Here is a 20,226-nt window from a genome sequence, read left to right on the forward strand (position 1 = left end):
TTTAGGGTCAAATCTATTATTTTAACTGCTCCCTTGTGTATAAAAGAGAGAAAATAGCTGAAACCAGGTTGTTGCAAGGTGAACCGGGAAATTACTTTGACCGCGAAGAATTGAAATTGAGTTGAAAATCTACTGTTGAAATCATGAATTTTGTTAAAAAACTCTTTATAATATCTTCCTAAGATAGAAATATGGAACAATAGCGTCGAACTGAAACTAATGGATGTACTGGTTGGGAGCAGGAACGCTAGTAGACCAAACCCAGTACTGTTTTGATTACGATCAATCGGGAAATTACCTCACGGCGTCAATGATTTATATATATATATAAGCTCGTTGAGTTTGTGCACGCATTGTGTTCATAATCAGCGTACCATACGCATACCTGGTTCAGCTTATATATTGTGCCAGTTCTGCGGTACATTTCATTTCGAAACCTGAGCTGCACTGACGAGATCTAATAAGATCGAAACAGAACTGTCTGCAGATTGGATATATATATATATATATATATATATATATATAAATCCAAAGGCAAATTACTTAAAAAAATTACAATGCTGTGGGTATCAGTGGCTGGATCTCAATGGAGATACAAAAAAAGCGGAAGGCTAGATCAAAACGATAAGTAAAACAGCCAGAAAAGTTAGCAGAGCGTTCGGGCAACACTAGCCCTTCATCAGTGCAAGTGAAGGCATTTGGATAACGTCATTGTATAAGAGCTGGAAAGTGCTGCCTGGGAGGACAGGAATAAAAGAAATACAACAAAGGAGGCAGGGTGGAGTCTGAATAAAAGTAGAAAACAAAGAAGGTAGCTTTGTAGAGATATAAACAATTTTGGAATGAAACTAAAAAACAGCTTAAAGGGTGGTTAATATTGAAACTTAAATTTTGGTAGTCAATGGAATAATTTTACCGATCTGGGAGTTTGTTCCTAATGTTAAGTCCTATATATATATATATATATATATATATATATTTATATATATAAACACAAGAGGCAAAGAACATTAATTCTAAACCGCCCGGTGATATACTGAAATTTTAATTAATTAATTTGAAACGATAAAGATGAGGAAATCGTTGAGAATGAGAAAAAGTCGCCCCAACCGAGACTCGAACTCGGACCGCCTGCTTGATATGCAGATGTCCTAACCATTAGACCACTGGGGCTTTCATGGTATTGTTTGAACTCGATTGGATAACGACTCTTTAACATTCTCGGCGTGGTACGGCGGAACAGCACTAGTCCTCAGTTGTACGCACGCGCAACAGAGATCAAATTGATACGCCCTCATCTTTTCAGTATTTTTATTCACGAGGCGGGATCTCCGAAGAGATACTTTTATATATATATAAACACAAGAGGCAAAGAACATTAATTCTAAACCGCATGGTGATATACTGAAATTTTAATTAATTAATTTGAAACGATAAAGATGAGGAAATCTGTGAGAATGAGAAAAAGTTGATATATATATATATAAATTTTATATATATATATTTATATATATATATATATATATAAAATTTATATATATATATATATATATATATATATATATATCAAATTTACAGCTACCAAATCCACTAGTAGCGTTGATTTTTTGGACACCATAGTGACCATAGAAAATGGTACACTCAAAACTGACCTATTCCGTAAACCCACGGATAAAAATATGTACCTGCTCCCTAGCAGTTATCACCCCCGACACTGTACTAAAAACATACCGTACAGTCAAGCATTACTTATCAGACGTATCTGTTCTTCAGATTTAGATTTTCAGAATCGTACCGAAGAACTAACCGGACATCTCCGGAAGAGAAATTACAAGAAGGAATACATCGAAACTGCTATAAAGAAAGCAAAAAATATTCCTCGATGTCAAACACTGACGTACAAACCACGTTAGCCAAAAAATTCGACCAGAGTGCCATTGGTCACAACCTACCACCCTAGGTTGCCTCCATTACGGGCTATTATTGAAAAACATATGCCCATTCTACAGTCCACAGTCTCAGGACTGTTTTTCCGGAACCACCCATTATTGCATTTCGTAGACCTCCCAACCTTCGTGATATATTAGTCAGATCCAAATTTAAGAGTGAAATTAACTCTCATGACAGCCAAAATTTGGGCAGTCACCTTGCAAAACTTGTTCATTGGTTGATTCTACTGAAAAATTTGAGAGTAACCAAACTGGCCGCATTTTTCGGATAAGACAATCAATTAATTGTCTAACCAAAAACGTCATTTATCTCATATACTGTAATATTTGTGGCAAACAGTACGTCGGAGAAACAAAAAACACTCTCCGTATGAGAATGACACAACATAGATCAGCTATCAAAACTTTAAAGCTTGATCAACCTGTAGCCGAACATTTTAATTCAGCTGGTCACTCGATTGCAAATTTCAGAGTTATTGCAATAGACCACGATGTCAAATGGAGCGACAAAACTCGCCAAGACAAAGAAAACCACTGGGAATTACTACTTAAAACCTCAAAACCTTTTGGACTTAACATTAGGAACATACTCCCAGATCGGTAAAATTATTCCATTGACTACCAAAATTTTAGTTTCAATATTAACCACCATTTAAGCTGTTTTTTAGTCTCATTCCAAAATTGTTTATATCTCTACCAAGCTACCTTCTTTGTTTTGCACTCTTATTCAGACTCCACCCTGGCTCCCTTTATTATATTTCTTTTATTCCTGTCCACCCAAGCAGCACTTGCCAGCTTTATACTATGATGTTATCCAAATTCCTTCACTTGCACTGATGAAGGGCTAGTGTTGCCCGAAAGCTCTGCTAACTTTTCTGGCTGTTTACTTTATCGTTTTGATTTAGCTTTTCGCTTTTTATTTTTGTATCTCCATTTCAAATTATATATATATATATATAACTGACCGAACTGTTTCATTAAAATCGTATAAAAGATAAAAGAAATTAAAAGAAAATCAGAATAACAAGGGAATATATATTTGGATGAAGTGTAAAAGCATTGTATTGATCATTTGAGAATAAAATGAATAAAATAGTGGTTAACGCCACAAAAGAGAGAAAAAAAAGTGTTATCGTTGTGATTGATTTAGGATATTACCAACTTCCTATAGAGGGCCGCGGTGTTTTTTTAAGAAAAATGAAGTACCTACAAATTGACAAAACTATACTTAAATTGTTTTATAACTCTGTAATTCTCAGTGTAATACTTTTTTGTAATGTTTATTTTTTTTTATTTCGTATTCTTTCAGTAGGGTAGCCCTCTCAGTAATAAAATAAACTGCTCTTCCGAGGGGCCCTACGGCACATTTAAACAAAATTTGAAAACAACTTAAACTAAACTTAAACTTAAACTAAACTAAAACTTAAACTAAAACTTAAACTAAAACTAAAATTCAATGCATGTTCTCATTATTATTATAACTTTTATACCATATTTAAATATATTTCACTGGAACCATCCTAGACCACCGGCAACAATGAATCTTAAGAAGTGATTTAAAACGGTTATAATTGTTTTGTTTTCTTAATTCATAAGGTAGGCCATTCCAGAGTGAACTTCCATAATAAACAAAACTACGTTTGTATATTTCGAGGTTACATCTGGGCAAATACAACAGATTATTTTCATAGTTTCTGGTTTGAATATTGTGTACACTACTAATACATTGCAAAACATCACATAAGTATGAAGGTACAGATTCTTGTAAACATCTAAATATTGTACAAATTGTATGATATTCAATTCTTGTCTTAATTGTTAGCCAACCTAAATCATAATGCATTTGTCTAACAGGAGTTCGAATATCAGCACCTAGTATTAATCGTGCAGCTCTATTTTGTACCCTTTGCAATTTTAAAATATGGGCGTTTGAACCAGTACCCCAGACTGTTGAACAATAGTCAATATGTGATAAAAATAGAGCATTGTGTAATCTTTTAATAATTTTAGGAGATGTAAAACTTTTCAATCTATAAAATAGATGTAGAATTTTTGATAGTTTTGCACATATAGAATCAATATGTACTTTCCATGAGAGTTGTTCATCAAATGTAAGTCCCAAATATTTAAACGTCTCAACTTTCTCAATCGGAATGTTATCAAAAATTACTGTTTCATCTGTTGTTTTATTAACACGTGCATGAGTACCAAAAAGCATGTATTTGGTTTTATCAATGTTTAGAGTTAATTTATGTTTATCTAACCATTGTTTTACATTTTCCAACTGTTCAGTTAAAACTGTTGTAAGCTCTTCATTTGATTTACATGCATAAAAAAGCGCAGTGTCGTCTGCATAGAGGACTGTTTTACAAATCCCATCAACACTATCATGTAAGTCATTTATGTATAAAATAAACAACAAAGGGCCAAGAATTGAGCCTTGTGGTACCCCATAGTTGACATTTAAAATTTCAGATTTTTTTCCATTAAAATTAACAAATTGTTAGCGATTTTTTAAATAATTAGGTCAAGAAAAATTGCTCCAGTTACCAAGCCATTATCAATATTTTTATATATATAATTGCATACATCTATCAGTGTAGTAGAAGTTGAATGTAACGACCTAAAACCAGATTGATTTTTACATAATAAATTAAACTCATTTATCAAAACTTGATTATGGATGCATCTTTCAAAAACTTTCATAACAATAGGTATAACAGATATTGGACGGTAGTTGTTAAGTTCATGTTTACATCCTCCTTTATAAAGCGGAGTAACCTTAGCACATTTCCATTCACTTGGAATAACACCAGATCTTAATGACCAGTTAAACAAAAAGGCAAGACTTTGAGAAATTTGTGAAGATGCAATTTTAAGTAACCTAGCGGAAATCCCATCAATTCCAGTAGCTTTTCCAATTTCTAACTTTTCCAACAAAGCTTCAATTTCATTTCCACTAATATCTTTAAAGTTGAAACGTTGTTGAAATTGTGATAACGATTCAACGGTAATATCATTTTGGTTGTCATTAAAATGGGATGCAAGTTCATTAGAAATTGAACAAAAATATTTATTAAAATGATTAGCAATATCAGTTGGATTGTTTATTTCATTACCGTTTACATTGAGAGTTGTTTTAGTTTGTTTCTTTTTATTGGGTAAAAAGTCTTTCATGGTTTTCCATAATGTTTTAGTGTCATTAACATTATCCTTTAATTTATTATTTATATAGTCGCGTTTTAGTGATTTAGACAAATTATTTAATTTATTTCTTGCCTTTTTGTAAGAATTCCAATCATCTATGTTCTTAGTTTTTTCGGCTTTTTGTTTTAAATAATCACGGTCACGAGAAAGGGAAACAAATTCGTCTGTAAGCCATGGAATATCAGTTCCCTTCCTCCTGACCGTCACCATAGGAGCATGAATATCACAAATATCAGTAAAAATGTGTTTCCAAATGTCCCAAGCCTCGTCAGCATCCTCGGACGCCTCACAAATACTCCACGGAGCAGATGCAAGATCAGAAATAAACAAATCTTCGTTAAATTTCCGGAAGGTTCTCGTATGTAAAATACGCGGGGGCAATTTTATTTTAATTTTTTTACGTATTGCATATATCAATGAGTGATCGCTAATTCCAATTGGTACAACTCCAGTTTTGCTTATAAAGTCATCCCTATTTGAAAAAATTAAATCAATACAACTACTACTGTTTTCCGTTACGCGCGTTGGAGTTTTAATATACTGGTTTAATTGGAAAATTTGGTGGAGGGTTTTAATGTTCCGAGAATGCTGTTTATCAAACATATTCCAATTTAAGTCACCAACAACAATAATCTCTCTTATACTATCTAGTATAAAAGATATTTGATCATGCATTATATCAACAAATCCAGTACACAAATTTGGTGGTCTATAAACATTACCTATAACGAACGGTTTAGTGTTAACCGGCTTAATTTTTATCCATACCGATTCAATTGTATTTTCACCAAAGTCAATGACATCAAAATCAACATTTTCGTTTACATAGATAGCCACCCCACCTCCGTGTCTATTTCTGTCTGTTCTAACTAATAAGTATCCTGGGATTGCAAGTTCACTATTATGTATATTTTGATCTAGCCAGGTTTCACTAATTCCTAAAACATGGAAACGGCATTCCGAAAGTAAACTCCGAACATGGTCCACCTTATTATAGAGACTTCTGACATTTAAATGACCAATTTTAAAACCCTTTGTACAATCAATCTCGCATAATTTGCATAGTATGCCAAAAGCAGGATAAACAATAGAGTCGTTACGTAATTCAGCGTCGTCTACGTCGTTGTCTAAAAGGCTTCCCGTACGATGTTCGTTTAACAATTGAATTGGTTTAAATGGTTTATTACATGCGTTACAAATAAAATCTAAAATCATCTTATCTACATAAAATACAATACAAATTTAGGACATTTAAAATTCTCTTACACATTACCTTTTACATTTAGGTAATTGTTTAAGATCGAAAGTTCTGAATAAAACAACTTTCTCGTTACTGCCAGTGATTATGGTATGTGTGCGACCATCTTGTGTCCAAACTGCAGATACCACTGATGCATAGTTTTGCTTTACAGTACGTAGTAAACTTGATCTTTTGCTCGTAAGGTTTTCATGAATGTAGATATGGCTCCCCTTTAATTTTTTCTTTGCTCTATATACTTCATTTCTAACATTATACGAACTAAACTTTACTATTATTCCTCTTGCTCTTCCGTTTTTCTTAACTTTTGGCCCCAATCTATGACTCCTGTCTATGCATGTTTTATCTACTTCTACGCTTAGCTTTTTCTTAAACAAATCCAAAACTATATTGTCTGTTATCTCACCTTGTTTCTCTTCTATTCCTTTAATAATCAAACAGTTCCTTCTTGAATATTGTTCTGCTTCATCTAGCTCATTTTGTAAGTTCTCTACCTGTTGTTCTACTTTGCTGAGACGATCTTTAGTATCGTCAAGTTCGAAACGTATTGCTTCAATTGCTGCATCCGTTACAATTTGTGTAATGCTTTCAATCAGCTGGTGTTTAACAATGCTCGCAATTTTCTCGGCTAGGTCATTGAAAATACTCGTATTTCCTTTAATTATATTGGAAATTTCATTTTGTACAGTAATAGTAAGCGGTTCCACATCAATGATAGGTGCTGTATCAGTGTTCAGTTCGCAACACTCCTTACCGCTGTCCTTTTTACCACCTTTCATTGTATTCTTTCCGGCCATGATGGTGTATTAATACGTACATGTACAGCAGACAAACACCGGCAAGTAAATGCTAGGCTACAGGAGTGCCCTAACTCAACAACTGTCCTGCGGGAAATTTGAACTGTCACCGCGTAGTGAGGCTGAATGTAGTGAGGCTAGAGAGAGCGATTTAGTACACGTCTGCTCTTAACGACGACTACACTATAGTATAGTATTGTTTGTACAGTGCGCCACCATGCGCCTTATCGAGGGACATTGTTTTTCTCTTGAGTTAGTTTTGTTCGTGTTATATAGTCGGTTGAAATTATATTCGTTTATACTTTAATAAAGTGTTCATATCTTCATAAAGTAGTAGTGTCTTTATTGCCGTGGTGGAAGCGCATTACCCACGACCGCTAAATCGCTTCAATAAACAGAAGACAGAGACACTTCATACCTTTATAAATCACTGAACATTTTTTCCGCCCGCTAGGCTACCGGACTCGACCTCGAAGTCTAGCTCGCATTATATAAACGTAGTCTTTCTTTAGGTAAAAGTGTATGTGATTACCTTCTTACTAACTCAAACAACTTTAAACTAATATCTTATTTAAGGATTGATGACCGTGTTGAATCTGATCATATGCCAATTGCCTTTAGTATTCAATTCAAAGACAAAGAACACACTAAATTGATTGTCAATGAAGATGACACGTTTACCCAGAGTACGTTCAAATGGTCCAACAGTTAAATTAATGCATCCAAAGTCAGATGGGAACATGATGTCATTGAAACTATTGATAATGATTTTATGAATGCTATCTCTCAAAATAAAATTGATGAGGCAGTTTCACATTTATGTAAAATTTTTGAATACGTATGTAAAGGAATTAAGTATACACAAACAAGTAAATCTTCAACTTCTACAAAACGAAACGAATGGTTTGATAAAGATTGTAAGGAACTTAAAATGCAGGTTAAAGAATCATTAAAGAGATCTAGAATTATGCGCACTCAACCTTTTTTAAATAATTATATTCAGATAAAAAAGCAATATAAATCGCTGTTAAAATGCAAAAAAAAATTAACTTTCATAAAAAAATACGCAAACAAATTATCGATGCACTCAATACAAAGGATAGCAAAACGTTTTGGATGAAGTTGAAGACAAAACAGAAATTATCTTGTGAACTTTCTATTAATAAATGACTTATTCATTTTAAGAACCTATTTAAAAACGATGAGTCTATTGTTAGCTTTGAGTTGCGAAAAATCACAGAATGCCAACAGAATGAGGACAATGATAATTTAAACCATGACATAACGTTGGATGAAATAAATAGAGCATTTAATTCTCAAAATAGTGGAAAAGCTCCCGGCATTGATGGAATGAATTTTGAATTCTTGCTAAACGCCCCCAACATTATTTTTGATATTTTAAACATTCTTTTTAACGCTATATTTTTAGTTGGAAAATTTCCCAAACAATGGGCAACAAGCTTAATTTACATATTCTAAATTCTAGGTTAACACAATTTACAAATAGCAAAAAGTTAATTCATGAGGAACAAGCAGGCTTTCGTAAGGGATATAGAACGACAGATAATATATTCATTTTAGATACCGTCATCTCTAAATACTTAGATAAAAAGCGGGGTAGGATTGTTGTTTGTTTTGTTGATCTTAAACGTGCCTTTGACTCTATAAATCATACACTTTTACTACATAAGCTGAAACATATCGGTGTATCAGGCAGAATGTTAAACATAATACATTCCTTATACCAAAACTTATCTGCTCATGTTAAAATTGGCAACAAACTTAGTCCATCTTTTAATTGTTCGATTGGAGTACAACAAGGTTCTCCGTTGTCGTCCTTACTCTTTAATATTTACATTAATGATTTGAGTGGTATACTTAATCAGGTAAACGATTTCATTCAAATTGGATATTGTCATATGAATCATCTTCTTTATGCAGATGACTTAGTGCTTGTTAGTGATACGGTGAAAGGTCTCCAAAAATTAATAAATAAACTTGAACTTTATTGTGATACTTGGAAACTTACTGTAAACACTACAAAATCCAAAATTATGGTTTTTAAAAATGGCCGCAATTTAAGGAACATTGAGAAATGGAAGTATAAAAATATTCAATTAAAAATTGTTAATTCGTATAATTATCTTGGTGTTATTTTCAGTTCAAATGGTGCATGGAACAACTCAATGCAACATAATCAACAAAAAGCAAATCAAAGTTTATTCTGCTTAAAATCATTTATTTATCGTAAATTATCTTTACTTCCAATTAATTAATGGAACCATATTTTTGATGTGAAAATACTTACTATTTTAACGTATGGAAGCGAAATCTGGGGAATGTTAAATAGCACAAACATTGAAAAAACACATATTTATTGCAAGTTGGGAAAAATGCACCAAATCCCGCTATTTCTTCTGAGTTAGTTAGATTACCACTTACAGTTGTTATAAGATTTTGGTTACATATTATTACTTTAGATCATGACAGATTCATTTTTAAGTGTTATGAGTTTCAACTTAGAAAAGTTAACCGTAATGAGAATTGTTGGGCACAACAGGTCAAACACTTACTTTTTAGTCGCGTGGACGCGACTCAATAGTTCACTATGTCGGTCGGTCTGTCGGTCTGTCTGTCGGTCCGGTATCACTATGCGTTTTATCGCTTTTCTGTACTTTTTTAACTGTTTTGATGTACATTACTTTTTGAAAGTTCATTTTTTTCTGAGAACACGCGACTTATGGCTGTTGGCCTTGTTTCTACTGGTTTTGGTTATATATGGTTACAACAATGTATTAATAGTAAAGGTTTATTTTTGAGAGAATTTAAGTTGCGCATATGTGTGACCTGCTCTGGCATAGTGAAACATAACTCGCTGATCTTTATTCAGTGTATTGACCTATAGAAGTACTATGTACGTTAAAAATCACTATCTTGGTGAAAATAGGGTTTTCCCCTTTTTGGAATCTACAACTATTTAAGAATCAAGATCAAGTTTCATTTCGTGTGAATTAAGTTTATAAAAGGGCTAAATAAGTGATTTTAATGAGTACCTATTTTGTCTTGATTTCATTTTGTTGCAAAAAAATGAAATAAAGTGCATGAAACACTGTTAGAAAACTGTGCAGTTTATGAAAATATTTGTATAGCTACCTTTAGAAACATGGTAGAGTCTGAAAATTTAAATATTCATAAGCCATATTCAGTGGGTATTTCAAGTGGTTTTCAATATTTTTGGCTTCTTCAGCGGGAATTAGAGGAGGTAAAAAGCTTCTCTGACGTGATTTTTACACAACAGAAATCCGTTGTCAAGGATACGCCACGTAATGGCTAGCGCGTAATAGAAATACAGTACTGTAATTGGCTTATCCTTATAATGACCTTTGACCTGTTTACTTTTTACGCGGAGAAGAGAGTGTAAACAATTCAGATTTAAGATAATCGATGGATCTAGTCTAGGGCCTAGGCCAAATACAATGACTAAAAAATAAAAACATAATGAGAGTAGCAAAGGACCTATGATATCAAATTATTACAGCCAGTGTAGTGACTAGCCTAGGCCTACTAAGTAGCCTTTTGGACTACAGGCTGGGTCCTTCTAGGCCTACTTGTCCTAGCCTAGGCCCTAGGGTAGGCCTAGCAGGTCTAGACTAGACTAGCTAGGCCTAGGTAGGCTAGCTAGGTAGGTTGCAGGGCAAATAGGCCTAGCTAGGATAGGTAGGCTAGGCCTAAGTGGCACTTTTATTTGCCTACATATCACATAGGCCTACCATATTTATTGTTTTTACATAATAAGTATTGTATTAATTCATGTTATTGTAGGCTATTATTATGCACTTACATCAACATAATTTCATGAACATTACACAATTTTAAGTAAATGCTTAAAACAAACTTAATACATTAGTATGTGCTTAAAACATATCCATTATTTAATTGATTAAAGCAATCGCATAATGGTATTTAAGTTGTATTTGTTATCTAATCAGCAGGCACTACACAACTAAAATTTAAATTATTTAAGTAACTTTTAAGAACGTACTTAAATCCAGTAGTTCAAGAAATGGTATTTAATGTTATATAACTTAATTTATTGTATACATTTAATTAATTCTTAAAGAATAATACAGTTTTTTTAGTGTAAAAACATTAATTTACCCCCTTTTTTACCATTTTAAGCAAGTGCTTAAAAGAAACACAAGTATGTACTTAACATAGAATGTGGAAATATTTTTTTGTATGCATTGTCACAGTAATCAATATCCTACCAAAAAACATTTCATTGTATCATATTTTGTGAATGTGTGATACTTAGAAAGTATACACTATTAGATTAACAAATATTAATTTGTGTTGTTATTTTATAAAATAACATTGACATTCAATCATGATTTTCTCAAAACTGTTATTTGTATATTTCTTTATACATGCTTCGACTTAACGTACAATATCTCGGGATCCCCTTCATGTTAAATATTAAGTTTGGTATCATTGTAAAGGATATAACATTTCCTACCAGATAGAATACAAATCTGAAAAATTTAAATTTTCGACTTATGTTTCACTTTTCCAGAGCAGGTCACATGTGATATTGAAAAACAAAAATGCATTCAAAAATTTAGATTACATAATAAGTTAAGGCTCTTTTTTCTTTATAAAAAGGAAATATGTTTAAGTTATCACTTGACCAACATCATTCATTTTAAACAAAGAAGATTATTAACTAAGTTACGTTTAGGGATATTAGAGCTAGAAATTGAAAAGGGCAGATGGGAAGGTGTAGAAAGATATAAGAGAACGTGTAAATTATGTAAAAAGAACATTGTTGAGGATGAATATAATTTTATTTTGAAATGCACATTTTATAATGATTTAAGAAAAAGTTTTATTCCAAGATTTATTCGTGTTTTTCTTTCTATTAATAAGCTATGTTTATTACTTTTCAACACAAATTTTACTTATAATTTAGGAAAATACGTCTACTTTGCTTTTGAAAGAAGAAATCATTATCTTAAGTTATAGTTATTTCTTATTTGTTTGTATTAGGGCCAAAGGCCAATATACATTGAACTAATAAATTCCCTGAAAAGGGAAAGAAAGTAAAATATAAACGTAGTCAATCGAACGCCCTCTCAGTCGACAATCTTCACGCACGTGAGTAAAGCCCAGCCTTGTTTACGTTACACCATCAGCGTCTACTGCCCACAACATGGCTACTGCGAGAGCCCCAAAACAATGGCAGATTACCAAAAATGAAACAGCGACAGAAACAGCGACAGAATTTAGTATACATTATAACTCTTGATGCCAATTTTTCAAAATTCCTAGTTAACACATTTACTTGGATAAAGAAAACTACAGGAAATCCCACAAGGGGAATACCTGACGACGACACTGTCCCAGCCGCTTCTAGAAAAACCTCACTACAAAAAAAATGTTCAATTTGACCTTATGTTAGGCCAAATTGCAAAGTTTTGCTCAGTCATATATACGAATTCTATTATTAAGCAATCAACATCACTCTCTGACATTTGGCAGAAAATACGACAACATTTTGTTTTCCAGTCCTCTGGAGCGCACTTCTTGGATCTCTCAAACATCAAACTGCTAACCGATGAAAAACCTCAGGATCTCTACGACTTGTAGCTTTTTTTAGGACAATCTTTTAACAAAAGACGGCGGTATCACGCACCATGGTGAGGAGGTGACCACAGACGAAGACTTATCACCGTCACTGGAAAACACTATTATTGTCATGTGGCTACAACTTATAAACCCGGGCTTGCCACAACTCGTCAAACAAAAGTATGGAGCAGAGCTACGAATAAATCACTCGCCTCTCTGAAACCAGAAATTTTGCAAGCTCTTTCTTCACTGGATGAACTTCGCAATATCGATGACTCCAAAGCATGTCGCACGGCTATTTTCAACAGACAGTACAGGCCCCAGTATAACAAACTTGTCTAAACAAAAGCCACCAAACAAAACTTTCAATAAATCTTGCATTTTGTGCCAATCTTCTGGTCGACCACACACCTCACACTCACTAATTTAGTGCAGATTTCTTCCAGCAGCTGATAGAAATAGTCTCGGCAATTCACGCTTCGTACACGCTGAAGACGACTATACTACAACCCCTGACGAAGAACTCTGTATCGAAGACCTCACTCAGAGTTCACAACATGATATACCCATGGGCCTAATTGACAAACCAGCTTCAGCCAGCCGAGTCAAGGTAATTTAATCACCATTCCTGAACACATACTATCAACATTTCCCAGTGAAGTTGACACTCGACACTGGTGCCACAACCAATATCATTAAGGCATCGCTTGTCAGTTTTATTGATATGCCTATGACACAGGCAATTCAGATTGCTCACCAGGCTGATGGAGTAACACCTCTTGATGTTGTAGGTGAGGTCAATTGTATGCTAACAAGAGGCGAATAAACATTTCAACTTGACGCGTTAGTCGTAAAACAGCTAGACGTTGATGTACTCGCAGGCAATCCATTCTTAGTCAGCAATGATATTGCCACCCGCCCAGCTAAACGCCAAATCGTCATCAATGGCTCCACCATACTCAATTATGGCTCTCAACCAAATCCTACACAGTTGATCCAAAGATTCCAGGCGTGCTTACTTCGGTGCCCAACACAAACCACATTACTTCCTACAACTAACAACACCTGATAACTGTGATCCAGACTCACTTCTCGCTCTTGAACCTAGATTTGACAGCAAAGTTAACCAACACTCTCACTCAGATAAAACCTGGCTAAATCCACAAGAAATACAATCAATCGGACACGCTATTCGAATCATCAATAACACCAACGACCCCATTGAATTATCTCGTCATGATCATCTTTTCCAAGTCCGTCACATTTCTATGGTTACTAAAGCCGACACTCACGTCCCTCATATTCCTCGTACATCCGAACTCCCCCCAGAAACACGTAAACAACTTGCGTCTCTACACGCCTAGTATGACCATGTTTTTAACCCGAAGGTATCAAAGTAAAATGGGTTCAGTGGTAAAATTGGAGCAGTGGTTAACATGGGTCCTGTGCAACCACCTCAACGGAAAGGGAGATTGTCTCATTATAACCGCGACACATTATTAGAACTGCAAGCCAAATTTGACGACTTAGAAACAGAAGGTGTTTTCGCCAAACCAGAACAAGTCAACACCACCGTTGAATATCTCAATTTATCCTTTCTCATCAAAAAACCAAATGGCGGCAGTCGTCTTGTAACCTCATTTGGGGAGGTTGCCCAATACAGTAAACCACAACCGTCATTAATGCCAAACATCGACAACGTTCTGCACGACATTGCCCGATGGAACTTTATTATTACCACCGACCTCTATCAAGCATACTATCAAATTCCTTTGGCTTCAAACTCCATGAAATATTGTGGAGTCACTACACCATTCAAAGGTATTAGAGTCTACACACGCTCAGCAATGGGCATGCCTGGTTCGGAAACATGCCTCGAAGAACTTATGTGCCGAGTACTGGGTGATTTAATTCAATTCAATTCAACGTAAACATTTATTTTCTTTCTTTCAATCAATAATAAAACAAATGAATAAGGTATTACAAAAAAAGTAAGTACGAGTTTCAAATAATACATTTCATGAATATAATATATAAACACGACAGGCAAAGAACATTAGTTCTAAACCGCCCGGTGATATACTGAAATTTTAATTAATTAATTTGAAACGATAAAGATGAAGAAATATAATATAAATATATAGCCTATTGTAGTGAATATTTTAGTTGGTTCCGAGCTTTCTCAGGCGTATATATAACTCCACGCGACGTACACTGTCACTGAATGATAACTCATACAAAAAGTATATTTAACTCAACTAGAACTTTTATTCCTTGTAACTCGATTAATACATCTTACTACCAGTCAAGCCTTATTTTCTTTATCATCTTTCAGTTTATCTACTCTGATTTTATTCTCTCTTCCTCTTTTTTATCTATTACATTCCACTTTTATACTGGACATGAAAATTTTAGGCTTCAGAGGAGGATAACATTTTCCCTCCAAAAATTATACAATTTTGATTGGCTAATAATATTTGGCGGACCTGGTCTAAAGCATCCTTATCTAAACACAGGGAATCAGAACATAAATAATATGACATTCCCCTTTTTGGGAAAAAGATTGTGTCAATCTTTCCAAAAATTTAACATTTAAAACCATTTTACTATAAACTATCTACAAATAACACCTCTATAATATTATTATTCACGGCTTAATCCATCTGCATTTCCATTTAATGATCCTTTCTTGTAAATAACTTTAAATTTATATCCTTGTAAAAACAGAGCCCATCTCATAAGTCTAATATTGGCACCCTTCATTGAGTCCATCCATCTCAATGCCTGGTGGTCAGTATGAACTTGAAATTCACAACCATACAGATAATACTTAAGTTTATTGATAGCCCAAACAATAGAGAGGCACTCTTTTTCTGGCACAGAATATCTCTGCTCATGTACAGATAACTTTCTACTTAAGTACACAATGGGATAATCATTACCCTCACCATCTATTTGGCTCAGCACTGCACCTATGCCATAATTTGAGGCATCGGTTTGCAATATAAACATCTTATCAAAATTTGGGGCTTTTAGTACATTATCATCAGTAAGTCGTTTCTTTAAAGTTACAAAGGCATTTTCACATTGTTCATTCCACTTAACGGTATTACTTTTACTCTTTAAAGTTAAATCAATCAATGGCTTAGCAATATCGGCATAGTTCTGTACACATTTTCTGTAATAGCCAGTTAATCCGAGAAATGATCGGACTTGTTTCTTAGACAAAGGTCTGGGAAACTTTTCCACAGCCTCAACCTTATCAATAATGGGTCTAATTTTTCCATTACCAATCTTATGCCCCAGAAATTCTACCTGTGCATAGGCAATTTTACATTTCAAAGGCTTTGCTGTCAATCCAGCACTACTTAATCTTTCTAATACATCATTCAAATGAAAAATATGATCTTTCCAAGTTTGACTATAAATACATATGTCATCTATATATGCCTTAGCATATCCCTCAGTACCTTGTAATACCTTATCCATTAATCTTTGGAAAGTACTAGAGCTATTTTGCATACCAAATGGAAGTACATTGTAACAATACTGTCCAAATTGTGTAATAAATGCTGATTTGTCTTTGGTCTTAGGATCCAGAGGCACCTGGTAAAATCCTTTAGTTAGATCTAACGTAGTTATGTATATTGCGGATGATACCTCATCCAACATTTCGTCTATGCGAGGCATAACATAAGGGTCAAATTGTGTAGTCTTATTTAGTGATCTAAAATCTGTCACCATTCTAATTTGATTCTGGCCTTTCTTCAGGGCAATAATAGGTGCAGCATAGGCACTAACTGTAGGTTCTATTATACCCATAGCCAACATACTATCTAATTCCTCTTTCAATTTACCCTTTAATGCTTGGGGCGTTCTATATGCCCTATGCCTTATAGGCATTTCACCATTAGTCTTAATTTCATGTGTCACTAAGTGAGTTCTACCTGGTACATCCGAGAATACATTCTGTTGGTACTTTAACAATTCTGTTAATTGTTTAGTTTGTGTATCATTTAAATTACTACTAACGTTAACATCTCTCCATGTTTGTGATTGATTATAAGACAATCCTATGTCTATTTCACTATCTAACTCATTGTCATGGACTGTTTCATTTAAGTCTACTTCTTCTATCGACTGGACATTTGTTACTACATAATAACCATCTTTACTTATTTCTACTTTATCATACCATCTCTTTAACATATTAACATGTAGAATTTGTTTTTCTTTTCTTCTACCTCCTATGTATATTTCATAATTTACATCATTGACCTTTTTTGTAACAGTGAAGGGGCCTTGCCATTTACTGTCTAACTTACTATTTCCTACTGGAAGGAATATCAACACTTTGTCCCCTTCTACAAATTCTCTATCAATAGCATTTTTGTTATAATTGTGGGACATAATTTCTTGTTGTTCAAGTTTGTTTACATTAGCATCTTTCATTAATTCCTCCATTTTTTCTCTTATGTCTAACATGTATTTGATAACATCAGTAGATGTTTCTTCATCTTCTACCCAATTACTTTTGAGTAAACTCAAGGGTCCCCTCACCTCTCTACCATAAAGCAATTTAAAAGGTGAATGGCCCGTCACTTTACTAGGAACTTCTCTGTATGCAAACAGAAAGGGGGGTATGTAGTTATCCCAATTTTTTCTTTGCTTAACTGTAAGTGTCCTTATCATATTTTTCAATGTACCGTGAAATCTTTCAACAAGCCCATTGCTTTGGGGGTGGTACACTGTAGTCTTTAATTGATTAATCCCCAACATACTACATATAGATTGCATAATTGAAGACATGAAATTAGTTCCTTGATCATGTACAATCTCTTCGGGTAATCCTACTCTAGTAAAGACTTCTATTAGAGCCCTGGCTACTGTTTTAGCTCTAACATTGGGTAACGGGATAGCATCCGGATATCTCGTAGCATAGTCAATTATAGTAAGCATATATTTGTTATTACGGCTTGTTCTAGATAAGGGTCCAACAATGTCTATCGCTATACGTTTAAATGGTGTACTTATAATCGGTAATGGTATCAAAGTATGTTTCCTTTTACTTTTACCCTTATCTACCTTTTGGCATTCCTTACAGACTTTACAATAGACTACAACATCTTTAAATATACCTGGCCAATAGAATTGGTTCAGGATCCTACTTTTAGTTTTCTCAACACCCATGTGACCTGCAAATGGCACATTATGACCTAAGTGTAATACACCCTGTCTACACTGAGTGGGTAATACAATCTGTTCCACTTGGTTATTCTTATCTTTAATACTACTCCAATTTCTCATCAATATACCTTGTCTCATAAAGAAACATACCCTATGCTGACCTATTTCTTCTATGGGGACTACCCTGTCAAACACTCCTTTGAGTGAGTCATCATAAGTTTGCAATTTGATCAGTTCTTGTTTAGTTAGGTTCAGCTTGTGCTGTTGTTCATAAGTTTTATGTTTGACTGTTTTATCTTTAGCTTTATCCTCATTTTCGTCAAATAAATTATTCATTTCTGTTCCATTCATATCATCTAAACACTTAGTTATATTTACTTTGTTGTCATTTACTACTGTTTTCAACAATTGTACATTAGTTTCTTTAGGCGGCTCTTCTATCGGCTTAAAGTTAATATCTTTCCCAAACAATATCATTTCGTCTTGTATTCTAACATCATTTTCTATTCTGGCTTGCTCCCTAGTTAGGACGAACATTTCTTTAGCCATTGTTTCCCCACAATTCTGGTCCAAATCATGACCCAATAACATGTCCCTCTGTAATCCTTCGATTACGGCTACAATCACTTTTCCTGTCACTATCTTACTTTCTATAGCTACCTCAGCTAAGGGGACGGTAATATCGCCTCCTATACCTCTTAACGTAACCCATTTTCCTGGCAAGTAACACTTGTTAGGCACTAGACTTTCCTTAACAGCTGACTGGGTACATCCCGAGTTTCTAAGCATAGTTATATCCTGTCCTTCTAATTTTCCTGGTATTGTACACTTCTCCATTTTATTTTCTACACTATCCATAACTACTTGGGGTCCATCTGATTTTATTCCTTCACATCTTAAGCCATCTTCCACATTCGGGCCCTTCTTAGTGTCACTAGTCTTTCCTTTTGCTACCATCTTAGGACAATCCCCTATTTTATGTCCCTTCTCCTTACAATTAAAGCATAGGCCATTAATCCATTCATTTGAAGGTTCTCTCTGTTGGAAATTTCTACCATAGTTATGGAATTTGCCTCCCCTTCCGCGATACCTATTGTATCCTTGCTGCCTAGCTCCAGGGTTATTCTGAGTCGTACTATTCTTATGTTTACTATTTTCTTGGCCCTTATAATACGTAGGCTTATTTTCAGAATTTACGGCATTCCAATAGCCACGGCCACCTCTATTAGCTATATAATCATCGGCTATCCTAGCCATATCATAGCTCTTATTTACTTGTTTATATCTAAGATAAAGCCTCAGATCTTCAGGCATTTTATCAAGTGCCTGTTCCATTATAATCATTTCAATAATGCCTGCAGCATCATCTTCTTTTACATTAGCACATTTCATCCAACATTTTAAATAATGGGAGAGCTCATTCAGCCATTCCCTGATGGACATATCTTTAACTCTGTTTGAATTTCTAAATTTAAATCTGTAGGTCTCTGCGGACACATCATACTTTTCTAAGATTGCCTTCTTTAAGGTATCATAATCTACACATTCTTTTACGGTTAAGGATGCATATGCTGTCCTAGCTTTACCAGACAGTTCAGGTGCTAACCTAGCGGACCACGTATTCTTATCCCAACCTGTGGCTTCTGCCAAGTGTTCAAATGTTCTAAAATATATATCAATATCATCTGATTCCTTCAAAGTAGGAACCTTTACCTTCATTTCATCTACTATATTCCTAGCATTACTGTAGCTAGACCTATTTTCTAATTCCATCATTTTCACTCTTTCTTGTGATTCAATTTTTCTTTGCTCTAGGCCTATCTCTGCTTCTAATCTTAATTGGTCTTGTTGGTATTGTAATTCTAACTTTTTGTTTTCGGCCTCGAACCTCATTCGAAAATATTCGAGCATCATATCTTTAGGCATACCGCCGGGTATTTCGGGCAAATCAATATCCCTATCCATTTTATCATATATTTCATTGACTATGTCAACCATAACTTCTTGGTCAACCATATCTTCCCTAGTATCTTTTTCTGACATAGTCTTATCTATATTTTTACCCGATCTTAAAGTTGTCATGCTATCATGCTAATAACAATTTACTAATGAAATATGAAACTTATGTATACAAAATATGTTATAAAAGTATTTGTATTACCTTGATTCCATTCAGATATGTAAAAATATGAAATCCACATAA

At 34.2% G+C, this 20,226-nt stretch overlaps 2 protein-coding genes and 1 non-coding gene across 3 annotated transcripts in view; 2 read left to right on the plus strand and 1 right to left on the minus strand.

Annotated features, from left to right (window-relative positions):
* Positions 1–1,101: 1,101 nt before the first annotated feature.
* Positions 1,102–1,173, minus strand: Trnad-auc (transfer RNA aspartic acid (anticodon AUC)). Its single transcript has one exon. It is a non-coding gene; the product is annotated as a tRNA-Asp (tRNA).
* Positions 1,174–14,272: 13,099 nt separating this feature from the next.
* LOC140061226 (uncharacterized) lies at positions 14,273–14,767 on the plus strand. The gene has a single exon (XM_072107736.1). It carries the CDS (start codon positions 14,273–14,275, stop codon positions 14,765–14,767), a length of 495 nt encoding a protein of 164 aa, XP_071963837.1.
* A 3,173-nt stretch (positions 14,768–17,940) lies between these two features.
* Positions 17,941–20,226, plus strand: part of LOC140060927 (dynein axonemal assembly factor 10-like) — a 73,704-nt gene continuing 71,418 nt past the window's right edge. Inside the window, exon 1 of the mRNA XM_072107301.1 lies at positions 17,941–17,950. The gene's annotated coding sequence lies outside the window, so the exon portion shown is untranslated. The remainder of the gene's footprint in view (positions 17,951–20,226) is intronic.

Source organism: Antedon mediterranea, chromosome 10 (genome assembly GCF_964355755.1).
Source record: "Antedon mediterranea chromosome 10, ecAntMedi1.1, whole genome shotgun sequence".
NCBI lineage: Eukaryota > Metazoa > Echinodermata > Crinoidea > Comatulida > Antedonidae > Antedon > Antedon mediterranea.